The 15,270-nt window shown below is 34.5% G+C and overlaps 2 protein-coding genes across 4 annotated transcripts; both read right to left on the bottom strand.

The window, feature by feature from the left end:
- Positions 1 to 2,272: 2,272 nt before the first annotated feature.
- LOC110818621 (HXXXD-type acyl-transferase family protein) lies at positions 2,273 to 4,776 on the bottom strand. The gene has a single exon (XM_022047553.2). It carries the CDS (start codon positions 3,734 to 3,736, stop codon positions 2,363 to 2,365), a length of 1,374 nt encoding a protein of 457 aa, XP_021903245.1. The 5' UTR covers positions 3,737 to 4,776; the 3' UTR covers positions 2,273 to 2,362.
- Positions 4,777 to 4,921: 145 nt separating this feature from the next.
- LOC110818588 (uncharacterized) lies at positions 4,922 to 14,802 on the bottom strand. 3 transcript variants are annotated; one of them, XM_088206914.1, is made up of 3 exons: positions 13,935 to 14,802; positions 5,593 to 5,854; positions 4,922 to 5,480 (listed from the first exon to the last, which is right to left on the bottom strand). In XM_088206914.1, the coding sequence occupies exons 1-3, from the start codon at positions 14,250 to 14,252 to the stop codon at positions 5,098 to 5,100; spliced, it is 963 nt and encodes a 320-aa protein (XP_088063040.1). In that variant the 5' UTR covers positions 14,253 to 14,802; the 3' UTR covers positions 4,922 to 5,097. The 3 variants fall into 3 exon arrangements, with proteins under 3 accessions (XP_088063040.1, XP_088063041.1, XP_021903196.1); XM_088206915.1 differs by lacking the exon at positions 13,935 to 14,802 and adding an exon at positions 7,479 to 8,392; XM_022047504.2 differs by lacking the exons at positions 4,922 to 5,480; positions 5,593 to 5,854 and adding exons at positions 11,277 to 11,913; positions 12,010 to 12,268 and having other exon boundaries at positions 13,935 to 14,795.
- Between the last annotated feature and the right edge of the window lie 468 nt (positions 14,803 to 15,270).

The raw sequence follows: 15,270 nt of genomic DNA, 5'->3' as shown, positions 1-15,270 counted from the left end.
TTAGATTGTTACTGCGCTTACGGGGCGATCTCTATGTTCCCTAAATTTTTATTCGGGGATTGAAACGCGCTTACGGTACCTACACATATCCCAAATAACCTAAAAATCACACCCAGGGCCTACTCAGCCAATTTCAAGATTCCGGCATGGTGGCTCTGCTGTGCTCCGACGACGGCGCCGTCGCTCGCAGCGATGATCTGCCTCGGGTTGGCTGTTTTTGGCCGAATTCAGCCAAACTTGCATCGATTCCTGTGAGAAAACACACTTAGTGCCCTCGATAGGCCGAAAAAACACAGAAAATCGAAACTCACCGGTGGTGGGGTTCTCCGGTGTGGCGGCTCCTCCGGCTCATGTTGCGGTTGGACGTTTTGCTCCGGTCAACTTGTAAAGGAGGAAACGATGATCACAACGGTAGAAAAATTACATCGAACGGGAATCGTGAAGGGCCTCATCGGAGGTGAAAACTAAAACACCTCGCGACGGCGCCGCTAAGCTTCGGCGGCGTTTTTCAATCAATTGGCCAGTTCTTTCACTCCAATTTGCCCATGGGTGCGTTTGAAATCAAATTCTGAGCAAATTGTAGAATTTTTACCTCGTTTGGTGGTCAAAAATTGCTCCGGTGCAGCAGCGGATGGCGGCGGTCGGCTCCCCAGCGGCTGGGCTGTCTTCTCCGGCGATGGGCTCTGGCGGCTAAGTTTTGGGTTTGGGTGCGGATGGGGTTATTTATACCCATCCGCTTTTGATCTGGGTCGTCTATCACTTTTAATCTGGATCATCCGATCGCAATTAAATAGAGAGTGAATTTGGACCGTTCATCGCAATGCAATCTGGACCGTCCGTGCGTGCGGGAACGGATCTCAGCCGTTCGATCGCGCGCACACAGATCGCCCACGTGACTCTCCTCGCATGGCCTCCCGCATCAGTGTCTCTGCCACCTAGCATGTCCTAGTTGGTCGGGACTACTGACCGGATAGCTAATGTGGTGTAACTTTTTTAAATTACGTTTTGACCATCTGTTTTTTTATTTTTCTTTTAAAAATACTTTTAGAACCCAAATTTTCATCAATTTTTCTATAAAATTGTTTTCAATTAAATCCTCAATTATTTTTTCACCTTTATTATTATTACTATTATTTTTATTTAATCAAATTAAAATAAAATAAATTAAATTCAATTCAATTAATACATATTTATATTTATATAAAAAAAATAAAAATAAAATAAAATAAAAATAATTGGGTGTTACATTTAAAGATCCTATAGCAATATTTTTAAAAGTTATTAGCTCCCAAGTCTTTTAGAGCTTATCATAAAATCGCAATACATGCTACTTGTATTTTTTTCTATTAATTATTTGACTGATTGGTTCTAGACTAGACTACTACTACTCTTCAATTAATAATTAATAATTTAAAATTTATCAAATTATTGTTACTAAATTAAATTAAATAAGTAAAAATTAACATAAGATAAATTTATTAGAATTTATCATTTTATTCTTAATTTATATCAATTTGTCTAAAAAATATATAGGTTACTAAATTTATGAGAATTTTTTATTTTTTTTGGTATTTATTAGAAATAATAAAACTTTCTTCTTTTAAATTTTTTTTTTGTTATTTGATATATTTGTCAAACTCGTAAACTATGTTTTTACCAAATATAAAAGAATAAATTAATACATCTTATTAACTCAGTATTCTCAAATACTTAAACAACTTTTATTTATAAAAAATAATTATTATTATATCTACTCATGCCTAGTTAAAAAAACTCATAAACTCTTGGCAAGATAAAAGCAAAGTCAAACATTCTTGAAGAGAATATCATATTTAAGAATGTTAGATTAAAATATTAGGTTGAATATTTAATTAAAATTAATTTCAAATTCATAGCAAACTCAACCTATGTAATAACTTAGTATATTTATATTTTCATATTCATTTTTAAATATAAATAGAGAAATTTATAAAATATCGTTTTACTTAAGCATAACTATTAAAAAAAAAAATTCTTATTTTGATTTGTTTTAGGAATATTTTGCTATATCAGAATTCCCTTAATCTTATATCATAAAATTAAGGATAAACCATTATATCAACTTAATTATTAACATTAGACTCATATTCATTTAAAAAATATATATTATTCAAGATGAAATAGTTTAATTACCACTGAATTGCTAATCACCTGTTTATAATTTATTGTTTATGAGATGATAAAAGAGAACAAGTTATAGTAAGATGTAGAAAAATGATGAAGAAGTAAAGAGTTAATACACTAAAATATGAATAATTATACCAAGTATAAAATAGAGGATTTGTTTTCATTTCACGACCATAATATTATGGCAGAAATCTATCTAATGACTCGTATCTTTTAAAGACAAGATCTCTGTAAATCTAGTAATGGCATAATCAGGCAAGCAAATGCATACCACAATTGTTCCACTAGGATCAGTATCTCCTTGTGGCAAAAATACACAAACTTGTGGGGTAGGAGTTATATCCACAGGACCAGCATAAATTGGTCTTCCCCATCCAAAATCAGCAGATTCATAGATTGAGAACCTTGTCCATTGAGTTATTGTCAATTTCCCACCAAATTCAAGCCTTCTAGGCCTGTTTCTCTCAACATAATCCACTGTAGATCTTAAGTACTCTTCCGATATGCTTAGCCTAGCTTCGCGAACTAATCGAGTGATATCTGCGAGGCCAGCAGCATTTATAAGATTATGAACAGTGGTCATTGCACATGCCACACACACCACATTGCCGTAGAATCCTTGTTCAAGAGCTGGATTCTTGAGCTTTGGCCTGGCATTGACAGAAAATGTAAGTCTAAGTTGATAGTTTGGTGGTTGGACATCAAGTGCCTTAACCCATGATCTCCATACATGAGCTGCCATGGCATCAAAAGTAGTGCATATAAATGAATTGTCTGATTGAGCAAGTGTTTTTAATTTAATTTGAAACTCACGACTGATTTGGTAACATTTTTGTACGGGCTTGGCTTCCCATAAAGACATTGTCAAGTTTGAACCTTCATCAATTGGCATAAATTCAACATGAGGATATTTCACAACTGGCGGCTTACGAGGCTTAAAGAATTCTCTATCCCAACATGGCTTCGGGTTTGTTATTAGTGTCCCTGTTTTTGCTGTGGCAGCCCATGCTCCAACAAATTGCATTGCACCAAATCCGTCACATATGCAATGGCAAAGCCTTAAGCCAAGGCTAAAGCCACCGCATCTAAAAAGAGTGACTTGTGCTATAAGTAATGGCATGTCAAGAATCTTGTATGACTCTTCATTAGGAAATCGGTAGATCAATGGTAACCATGCTGGATTTGGCACGGCCAGATCACCTAACTCATCTAAAGCCATTTTAGTGCGTGCTTGAACTATGAGTGCACCTTGGTTTGGCCCAAAAAACACTTCTAGCTTTCCATTCTCGACCTCCCTTAACCGACCAGAGAAAGGATAGTAAGGAACTAACACTTTGGCAAGTGCATCTCGCAATATTTTAACAACAAGGTCTTGATTAGAATTCAAATCTTTTGTTTGATAAAAATATACAGTTGGGGTGAACACTCGAGCTCCAATTATGTCATCAAGGTTTGAGAGATAAAGGGTGTTGCTGGGAATAGGTTTGGAAGGAGCAACTGGAAGTATTCGATCAACGGTTATAGGGATATGAAGGTTGGGTAAATGAAGCTCTTTTACCCATGAAGCCATGAGAGGAAATGTAGGGGGGAGGTCATGTCAAGAAGTGACATTTGTAGAAGATTGTTTTTTTTTTTTTTTTTTCTCTTCATTAACATGCAAAGGTGCCCGGCATTTTTATCAATATATAACAATTGGTGGAAGATTTATAGGTGTAGAGCAGTTAATGATGATATATTTCATGCTCTAAACAACAATTGAGTTTTTGTATATCCATCACGCAGAGGCTTCCTCATTGTAACTTGTTAATCCTATTCTTTCAATAACCCAAATGGAAGTTAAGTTGCATAAAAAACGCATGATAAGGGGGTTTTAAAATATAAAAAAATACAACTCTGATCCACCTATCTCCATGGGTCTTAGTTGTGTATACTCCACAGCGGAGCTCCAGCAAACCCATCCTGGGATAGGATTTGGCAAACTCCATAACCAAACACTCAATGTAATTTCAAGACAGGCTACCTTAAAAGACAGCCAGAAAATATAGGGTCAATCAACAAAATGGCACTGTCTCACCACTGTGATAGGGAAACTGGAGGCTGTTTTCTGACCACTAAAACCAAATTTGGTACTCCACAAAAATACCCCTTCCAAATTAAACTAAGAGCGCTACCTTACTGTGTTGCCTCACATATCAGACATTTCATAATGACCTAATAACTTTATAACAACACCATGTTAGGTGCTTAATACGAAATATTAGAAAATTACACATTGAATTTCCCTATACAGATAATAACACACATGATACTAAAATTGAACAGGATCTAATCGAAGTTTAAAACACGAAGATAGACAAACTTCCCATTAAGACTTAAGAAAAGACACATGAGATAGTAATGCTCTGCCTCCAATCCTAACATTTAGCTTACGAGAGTTCTGTATCTACAAGCAACTACAGCTCTTTATTCTTGAATTTAAAGAGATCACAGACAGAAGCTAGTCCTACTCTTTCATACCTCTTCACAAAGGCAAAGGTCCATTCCAAACATACTGATTCCACCATTAAGTCGCAGGCAGGGATGTTTACATATGTGATCAAATGCTCACTGTCCTCATACTTAATATACTAGTTACTAAGAGCAAGTCAGATTGATGCAACAAAACATGCAGCATATCAGCACACATATTACAAAAATTATAACCATGTAAGATCTATGTAGCAGTTATGCATCACAACACAATAATATCCAGATGGAGGCTAAGGAACTGATTATATCTCTAAGAACAAGAGCTATCCCAACAAAAATCCTTTTCACAAAATCAAAAGATTGATGTTTATTTTGGATTGACAAAACTAATAAAAAGAAAGTACAAGCTCTTATATAATAAAGGAGAAAAGAACAAAAACCTAGAGCCATAAACCTGCTGGCTTACCGCACTGGCTGCTGATTGTAGTGATTCTTCTCCTTTTTCTTGGCAGCAGCAAGCCTTGCACTCCTTGCAGCAGCCTCATTAGCAGCAGCTCGAGCAGCTGCATCCATATCTTTAGCAGATTTTTTCTTCTTCATAGAAGTCATTTTCTTCAACCTCTCCTTCACATCAATAGTAGAAGCATTATCCGTCTTCTCAGCACCAGCAGCTTCCTCTCCCTCATTCCTAACATCAGACCCATCAGGTTGCTCCTGCAATGATTCCTTTGCCTCCTTTGAGGATTTATCCTTCTTTTTCTTCTTTTTTGCACTTTTGCTCTCTCCAGGGGCACTCTCCTTTTTCTCTTCAGCATTATCCTCTGTTTTCTTATCTTTTTCAACACCTGTCAGCAAGCAAAGTAAGTTTGTGAATTAAAACCAGAAAGCTTCTTATCAAGCAACCGCATGTGATGTCCAAGGACACATAATTTGAGTAAATTCTTCTTTTATGCCTACCAGTCGAGTCGACCTGAATACTGGCTTCTTTTGTGGTATTTCCTATTCCTAACTCAGCAAGAACAGCATCAAGTTCTTCAAGCTCCTTCTTCTTTAATTCCTTCTTTGAGAGTTGCCTATCTGTTTCTTTTTGCACTGAAGAAGCCTCAGCAGGTTTCTTAACAACTAGCTCAATCTCTGCAGGAGGCTCAGGTTCAGTCTCATGATCTTCATCAACATCATCATCACCGTCAAAAAGACCTTCATCCTCACTTTCACTTTCCTGAATGCCATAATGGATTTGACATAAAATCCATAATGTAAGTCATGCCATTTCATTAAATTTACAGCATTCATAAACTCTTCTCTTAGGTGTGAATGTGTATTCATCTCAAGCAGAGGAACACTAAAACCTAATTAAAAAGAGCTACATCAACAACTTAAACACATAGAAGAGCAAACAAGTGACAATCAACCACTCCCCTCAATAAGAAAAGAAATGGAGAAAGGACACCCTTTACAAATGAAGGTTCTTGTCCTAAAATGAAAATAATAAAATTTCTTAACTATTTCATAGCTGCATAGGCTGTTTTTCCTCCTGGATAGTTCTATATGTTCCAGAAGTTACTAGCAACATCCTCGTTGCAAAATAACAAAAATAATTACTAAAAACTGAGATAAAAATAGTTCAAGATGTTGCTTTTCTTTCCATTCCTAGCTAAGTACAACTTCCCAAAACATGACAGTTTCTTGGAGCTAGGTAGATAACCAATCAGTCTTTTGCATGGCCCAGTATTAAGAGACCGTTTCCATAGTTACTTGAGAGTGTACTAAGAGGAATTTCTAGTAACAGATCATTTATTTAAAGCTAAAATGACATATGAGTAATCTTCGCAACATGGTCAAAGCTTCAAAAATCATCAATTAAAAGTAACATTAATTTTAAGAAACAAAGATGAAGTTAACCTCTCAGGAACGGGAAGAATAAATGACTAAATGACACAATCTTCTCCAATACGCTTCACCATTAATAGGGGCAAATCATGCATGATCTAGTGAACTTAACAAGCTAGACGACAATAAAACATGAAGATCCTCTAAATCAGTCAACATAACAGCAGGTTACTTGTTTGGTGCTTAAAGTCCAAGGTGAATACAGTTATTTTAACCAGACTTAGCAGCATTTCACAGAGAAGGATTACATGCAAACCAGTCATAGTAACCCATACCAAAATGCAGGACACATATACATGCAACCTTCGTCGATTTAAGATAATAATAACCTATAACTGAATGATCAAATGAAATAATAAAGCAGACTAACAGACAGTCTTAGATTTCAAACAACAAACATACAACTAGCCAAAGCAGATATTATCACTGCCACTTTATTATACTCATTAAAATCTTTTTTTTTTTTTTTACGAGAACCCACTAAACTCTTTATTTGCAGGAAGAATGAAACAATCAAAATTTTATCTTTCTTTGTAACAGAAAATATGATACTATAAGCGTGTAGAACTAATAACATATTCAATAGCAGAAGAGAATTTTCAGCTTATAACCATACCATTAAATCTCGATGAAGAAAATGCTACGAATAGCCCATTATAAATTGAAGCAAAAACAATAAGCTAGTCTCGTATTTTTCATAAAAGCCATCCTCTTAGCCAAAGTACCATTAATGAACATGTACAACACTCATCTTACGCCAACATTCATCTATTCCCAAATTTAGTGCCCTAAATTTCACTAAACAGGAAAACAAAAATTACAAAGCAGCATCTAGGACCTCACCAGAATCACCATATCCCACCGTGGCTCGCATAAACCGTATCACAAAAATATTTACACTAACAACAATAAGATAAGCAGTGAATAAACAATAAGTTAACAGACTGTATTACCTCCACTGCGGTCTCAGTCTCTTTCGGGGACTTAGAATCCGCGGGGCCCCATGCGGACGAAGGAGGTGCAGTAGTGGCATAGAAGTCGTCGTCATCATCGTCTACGTCGGCCCAGGACTCGACTTTAAGTGGCGCAGGGGTCCAGTAGACCTCCTTCTCGGGCTCCTTCACGGTCTTTTTGACGCTGGAGCTTTTGCTCTTGGAGGACCCTTGCTCTTTGTTCTTCTTCTTCTTCAAACTCCCAAGCGCCGCAAACACATTAGTGCTGTTTATCACCAGCGACTCGTCTCTCCGGCTTCCTCCTCCCACCATATCTTCTCACCGCCCAGTATACTCTCTTCCTGTTAACCAAACACCAGCCTCAAAGCAGCAAAAAACTAACGAAATAAAAAAAGGAACCAGAAAAAATAAACAAACAATCTCTTCAGTATGGATATAATAGGATTTTATTTGTCTTCGACAAAAGAAAATCCGATTAACGAAAATCTGATATAATTTGATTAACCAGACAAAACTCGGAAGCGAGATGAGCGAAAATGATATTTTATCCGAAAAGAAAAATTAGAAAATCCGATCGAGAGATTAGGGTTTGAAGGTATAGAAAGATCGGATTTGTACATACAAGAAAAATGAGACGATAAATAGGGTTTTAATAATGCTCAGAGCAAAATCTGAATCGGAGGGATAGGAGATGGGGTTTGCGACGAGGCAAAACGAAGTCGTTTTGTTTCAGGATTGAAGAGCAGAGAAAAGCAACTGAGCTTACGGGAGGTTTCAGTGCGGTAGCTTTTGCATAAGGGATTGACAAAACTCATTTATGTTTGTGTCTGCTTTCTTTCAATGGCCGTTTTCTTTTTTGTTTGTTGCGTTTTGATGTGTGTTCTGCGTGGCTTCTGGGGTGGAGTTAGACCGGGCGTTTAGGGATGTCAGAGTGCCAACCAAATGGTAACTGGTAACTTACTGAGGTGCTCCACCCGGTAATTTCTGGAAGAGGTAATGACCCGATTATGTTAAATTATTCAAATATATAAAATTTTTAACATATTTTTGGACCGACCTATAAAAATAAATATTTTTTTAGTCAAGTCAACGATACTGGACTTTGTTTTTTAATCTATTTAATATGGTAAAGATACAAATAAATTATTTTAAAAATAAATCGAAAATATTTTTAAATTGGATAGATCATATATAAATATAACATGATTGATTATATATATAAATCCATTCATAATCTCATTTTATCATATTTAAAAATCAATTATTCACAAACTGATTTAATTTTATACTCTATATTAACTTTTTGTGAATTTATGGAGAAACTTCTCACTTTTTGGTGATATAAATAGTAAAAATTTAATAAACATAACAATTAAATAGAATAATTCAGTAATTATACTAATAATATTTTGATCATTTAATGAAGAAATTTTAAAAATATATAAAATTACAATAAACTATTTTAAAATGCCAATAGATTATTAGCAAAACAAAATTTTGGTCTATAATGAATAGCTTATATTCATATAATAAACTTCGTATTTCTACTATATGCAACAAATTCTACCTTATAAAAATATCTTTAATTATATTTATTAATAAGTATAAATATGTTTTTAAAATTTTATCGTATTAAATTTTAATTATAAATTATTTTAATTATAATTCACACTTTTATGTTCTAATAAAAAATATAAGTTGCAGTGACTTAAAATAATATGATAGTTTTTTCTGTTATATAATAAGTTATATTAATTATGAAAGCATTTTAGTCATTTACTATTTATTACTGTTTTATTTTAATTTTTAATATAGTCAAATTAAACGTGACAATAAAATTATATGAGTTATAGTGACAGTAAATTAGAATAATTATTTTATTAAAATTTATTTTGTTATTTATTATTAAATAATTATTTTTTTACAAGCTTACAACTTTCTTATATTTTTATTGATTGATTATTTTATTTATTTTATATTTTATTCTATTCAGTAAACAAAAAATAATAAATTATAAAAAAAAATGTGAGAACTAAATCAAATATTATAGTTCTTGTGGATTTAGCCTATGCAAGTCCTTGATAATGACAATACAATCATTATCTAATTCTCGTAGGTACATGGACCTAAACCCATTATATCCAACCATAGGTTAGTGAAATGCTAAGTGGTTAAAAAGTAGATGAAATATTTGTTGGGTCGAAAGAATTGAAGTTGCAAACTTAGTTCTTATCATGTTATAGCTGGAGAAACAAGGGATTTGAGACTCCTCCCATTCAATTTCAATCTCTCATTTGGAAAAATAAATTCTCAAGGAAACTCAAGATACGATCTCAGTAATTTTGTTCGAAGAAAAAGCATTGTACATATCCACAATTGTGAAAAAGATAATCTAGCTTATTGATGAGTTTGTAAGTTTGGGATTGCAATTAGTCAAATGAAAAAGTAAACAAAGTCAAAGAACCGAGAAACAAAAGCACAGAAGCGGTGAGATGGGTTTTTGATGAGCTTGTGATTCTAGATATAGTAACTGTAATTAGGTAGATTCGGAGGCAAATAGGGACAAAGGACAAAGAAACGAGAGCAAGAAACATTTGGAACCCGAAATGGAGTCTTAGACGAGTTGATAGAATGATTAACAAAGATAAGAAAGTAAAGAGAGCAGTAATCAGTCCAAGTAGGTTTAACTATAGGTGAAAAAGTGAAAGAAGTAAATTATGACTCGTATAGAATGATAACAAAGAAAGATTGTTAATGGAGATATTGGTATGAGGAGATTCACTTTGAACCAATTTGAGCCGATTTCTCATTGTAAACAAATTAATTTTTTTTCTTTTAGTTTTAAACCAATTTGATCCGTTCTTCTACATATATTTTTCTAAAATATCACATAAGATATCATATAAATTAATCAAAAGACAATAAATGTGGTTGAATTTAACATATGATACCAATTCAATGACAATAGGAAATGACTAAATAAATTTTTTTTTTCATAAGTATAGAAACTAATTTAATAAAAGGAATGAACATACTTGAATAAAAATTAATAGCATAGATACTAAATTATTTTCGAGATTTTTTAAAAAATACAATTATTAATTTAATGAAAGATGTTGACAAACTTGAATAAAAGTTAATAGTACAGAGACTATATTATTATTATTTTTTTTTGCATTTATTATTCAAAAAAGAATTGTCATTTTCTAATTAAACTAAAAGTAATTCAAAGTAAAATTGACAGAAATTTCGTATCTATTCCAAACATGACCATTCTTTGACATAAAACATAAATTTCAAACCCTTTATCCTTGAATATTTTAATCCAAAGGGATCACAGAGAAAATCCAATCTTCCAGCTCCTTATGAGTAGAAAGAAAACTCCATCTCAAACATATTGACTCCCCTATCATGCAGCAGGCACAGCTCTCTGCATGTGCATTCCTCAAGAGAGATTCTAAAATGGATCTTGAAGCATTATGTTCATCAAGTAATTTTTGATATTTTATAATAATTTCATAATTTTGTGTGGTAAGCAATTATGAGTGTAATTATTTGACTATTCCGCAATATTAAACAAATATTGAAACATAATCCAAAACATTCTAAAAACACAGTAATACACCCACCATATGAACGCAATCTCCTCTGAATGAATAGTAATAATAATAACAGACTCGAAAAATTAAGCCAGATTGATGCAACAGCAGAAAGTAGCATAGCAATAAACAGATGACAAGAGATTATAACTAAGTAAGATCTCTATTGCCCTTTCCAGAAAAAAAAAAAAAAAAAAAAGAAGGTAAGAAGATCTATATTGCATTCTGCATCCACAACACAATATCGTCCCCACTGGAAGAAAGAAACAAAAACCTAAGGAAGCAATATCATCTCTAAGAACCAGAACTGTCGCACCAAACAAAATCCTCTCCACAAAACCAAATGACTGATGTTTATTTCACATAAACAGAATGAACAAAGAGAAAGTACATGCTCTTATATCATAATTGGAAAAAAGAAGAAAAAACTAGAGCACCAAGGAACTTGCCAGCTTACCGCACTGGCTGCTGATTGTAGTGATTCTTCTCCTTCTTCTTTGCAGCAGCAAGCCTTGCACTCCTTGCAGCAGCCTCATTAGCAGCAGCTCGAGCAGCTGCATCCATATCTTTGGTTGATTTTTTCTTCTTCGTAGAAGTCATTTTCTTCAATCTCTCCTTGACATCAATAGTAGAAGTATCGTCTACCTTCTCAGCAGCAGCAACTTCATCTCCCTCATTCTTAACATCAGATCCATCAGGTTGCTCCTGCAATGATTCTTTTGCCTCCTTTGAAGATTTATCCTTCTTTTTCTTCTTTTTTGCATTTTTGCTCTCTCCAGGGGCACCCTCCTTTTTCGCTTCAACATTATTCTCTGCTTTCTTCTCTTGTGCGACTCCTGCCAGGAAGTGAAAAGAGTTGTGAATGAAATCTACAGAGTCCAATCAAGTACCATGCAAGTTGTGCTCAACAATAAATATTGATTGATGCTTACCACAGGAGTCATCTTGACCACTCGTTTCCCTTCCAGACTGTCCTATTCCTAACTCAGCAAGAACAGCATCAAGTTCCTCAAGCTCCTTCTTCTTCAACTCCTTCTTTGAGAGCTGTCTATCTGTTTCTTTTTGCGCTAGAATATCAGCAGGCTTCTTAACAACAGGCTCAACCTCTACAGGGGGCTCAGGTTCAATCTCGTGCTCTTCATCAACATCATCGTCACCATCAAAAAGACCTTCATCCTCACTTTCACTTTCCTGGAATGCCATAATGGATTGATATAAAATCCATTGGGTAATTTATGAAGGAGAGTAGGGTATTCATAAACTTAATTCTTCCTGACATATTCCAGAGTCAACCAGTTTACTGTTAATCTTAAGCAGCGAAACAGTAGAACCGAGTGATAACGAGTTACAACACAATGCCTTAAACACCTAAAAGAGCAAACATGTGAACTCAACCATCCCAACCCCTAAAATGAACAAAAATAGAGAAACAAGTCATTTTTGAAATAAAGATTCTTTTCCTAAAGTGTTAATCATAAAATATGTGACTATCTATAGGCTATAGCCGCAGAATTAATTAGGCTATTTATCTGCCTTGATAATTTATAGGTTCCAAAAGTTACTTTGCATTATCCTCTTTGCACTATGAAGGCAAGTTCTTTAAACCTAGATCCAAATTGTTAAAGTTGTTGTTTTATCACTAGCTAAGACCAAAAGTACACCAAACCCTGTCCAGCCACTGTCAGTAAGGACGTGACTTTTTTTGAACTACGTGAATTACAAAGTTAGATTCTTGCACGCCCCAGTATACAGATATCATATTGTCATAACTTTGTCTGTTTCCTAGGAATTTTTGCCAACTGATCATTAATTTAAATCTTAAATAAAACGTAGTTTATCATATTGCACGTTTGCATCACAGTTAAAACTTCAAAGATCATCAATCGTGAGGAACAGATTTAAGTAACAAAGGTGAAATGACCATCTCATGGAAAATGACATGAAGAACTATGATTCAAAGATCTCCAATGAGCTTCACCATTAACACGTGTTAATAGGTGCAACTTATGAATAATTTAATGAAACCGAGAAGCTAAACAACAACAAAGTCAAGAGATCCATTAAATCAATTGAAAGAAAGTCCATTAACTTTTTGATTCTAAAAAGCTCAAGGTCATGAAAGTAATTTTAACTAGAGATACCGACATTAGCAGCATAGATCACGGGTGTGTATAAACCAGGTAGAATATGCAGCAGACTAAATGTCGTATAACATAGATATTCTAACTTAACAGAATCAACCTTTTTGCCCGACAAACTAATGATTAAATAAAAAGGCAAAGAAGACAAACAAGAAATCTCAAGTTTCAACAAAAAGTGTTCAAACATCTAGCCACAGCATAACACTATGATAATCATTTTTTGAAAGATATACACTATAATGATCATGTAACGATTATACTCATTAAACTTTTACTTAATAAGAGCAAGTGATCAATCAAAATATTTTTCTTTGATCACAGAAAATATCTATACTTATAGCACGTAGAACTATTATATCAATTAACAGCACAAATATTTCAACTTATAATAATGCTATTCAATCTCCATAAAGTAAAGAACAATAGAAGGTCAATTATTCCCGAACTGGAAACATGTATCAGATAGCTTGCTGCATTTCATAAAAGCCATTTTCCACACCAAGATATTATCAATCAACTATGACATATTGAAAACACATATTAGCATACATTCATCTGTTTCCAAGTTCACTGCCCTAACCTTCAAATAAACAGGAAAAAGAATTACCAAGTAGCATCTAAGACCTCAACAGAATCGCCAAACCCACCACGATATAGATAAACAGTGGAATAATAAGATAAGCAACGAATTAAATATTACGATACAAGCTGTATACCTCCACTGCAGCCTCATTCTCCTTCGGGGACTTGGAATCCCCAGGGGGCCCCCATGCGGATGAGGGAGGCGCGGTAGTGGCGTAGAAGTCGTCATCATCATCATCGTCCACGTCGGCCCAAGACTCCACCCTGAGCGGCGCGGGAGCCCAGAAAACCTCCTTCTCGGGTTCCTTCGCTGCCTTTTTCGCGGTGGACCCCTTGCTCTTCGAGGTGCCTTGTTCTTTGTTCTTCTTCTTCTTCAAGCTCCCAAGCGCCGCAAACACATTTGTGCTGTTTATCGCCAGCGACTCGTCTCTCCTGCTTCCACCTCCCACCATATCTTCTATGCGCCCAGTATATCCTCTTCCTGTTAACCAAACACCAGCTTCAAAGCAGCAAAAGTGTTACCAAACGAAAAAATGAAAAAGAAAACAACAATGATCTCTTCTGTATGGATAATAGGATCCGATTTCTTTAGACGAGGACGATTCCCTAAACAAAAATTGAATCTAATTTGACAAAGCAGACAATTTGGAAAAGAGACGATAGAAGGATTTTTTTTTCCCAAAACTCGATTGGGATATTCTGGTCTCAAGTTATCTAGGATCGGATTTGTACAAGAAACACAAAATGCGATGAGAAATAGGCTTCTAATGACCGGAGAAGAGAAGCATAGAAATCTGAATCGGAGAACGATGGGTAAGTAGTCTAGTAGATAGGGTTTGCTGTGGCCAAAACGGCTTCGTTTTGGTTTTGATTAGCTAAGAGAGAAATGCAGCTCAGCCAGAGACACCTCTCAGTGCGGTGGTTTTTATATCAAGCAACGCGACGAGTAACCCTCTCCCCCCTGTTACTTTCTATATGTGCGTTTTCTTTCTTCGTCGCTGCGTGTTGTGTTTTCTGCTTGGACTGGGACGGAATTAAACGCAGCGAAATAATGTCGTATTGGCTCCGAGCCTTCTTCCGTTTTTTACCGTGCTGTGGCCTAATGGGCGAGGTAAAAAACTAAAATTGATGCCAAATTATTTACAAATTTAAACTGACATCAGATTAATTATAAGAATTTAAGTTATAGGGTTGATTTTAATTAATTTTATTTTCAGCTTCTACTATAATATCAATCTTTTTATTTTATTACAAATACCATACTCATCAACCGTGGTAATTATTTATTCCGATAAAAACAATTGGGCCCCATAAACAAATGTTGACCAAATTAAAGAGAACGACAACAGTACCTTAATAAACAAAATTATTAATTAATGAATTAATTTATAAATTAAAAAGAAAAAAAACAATCTCTAATCTAAATTAGCTAACAAAAAAATAAGTTATAATTGTATAGAATTTATAAAA

Source organism: Carica papaya, chromosome 7, assembly GCF_054855325.1.
Source record: "Carica papaya isolate Zhongbai chromosome 7, ASM5485532v1, whole genome shotgun sequence".
NCBI classification, from domain to species: domain Eukaryota; kingdom Viridiplantae; phylum Streptophyta; class Magnoliopsida; order Brassicales; family Caricaceae; genus Carica; species Carica papaya.
This window is presented reverse-complemented; position numbering and strand designations above follow the sequence as displayed.

Bases quoted from the DNA above. Each gene is read 5' to 3' on its own strand.
- LOC110818621 (XM_022047553.2), bottom strand. From the start codon at position 3,736: ATGGCTTCATGGGTAAAAGAGCTTCATTTACCCAACCTTCATATCCCT.
- LOC110818588 (XM_088206914.1), bottom strand. From the start codon at position 14,252: ATGGTGGGAGGTGGAAGCAGGAGAGACGAGTCGCTGGCGATAAACAGC. The intron at 5,855-13,934 runs GTATACAGCTTG...TATGGCATTCAG, and splicing joins AGAATGAGGCTGCAGTGGAG to GAAAGTGAAAGTGAGGATGA. The intron at 5,481-5,592 runs GTAGGCATAAAA...GCTTGCTGACAG, and splicing joins TATTCAGGTCGACTCGACTG to GTGTTGAAAAAGATAAGAAA.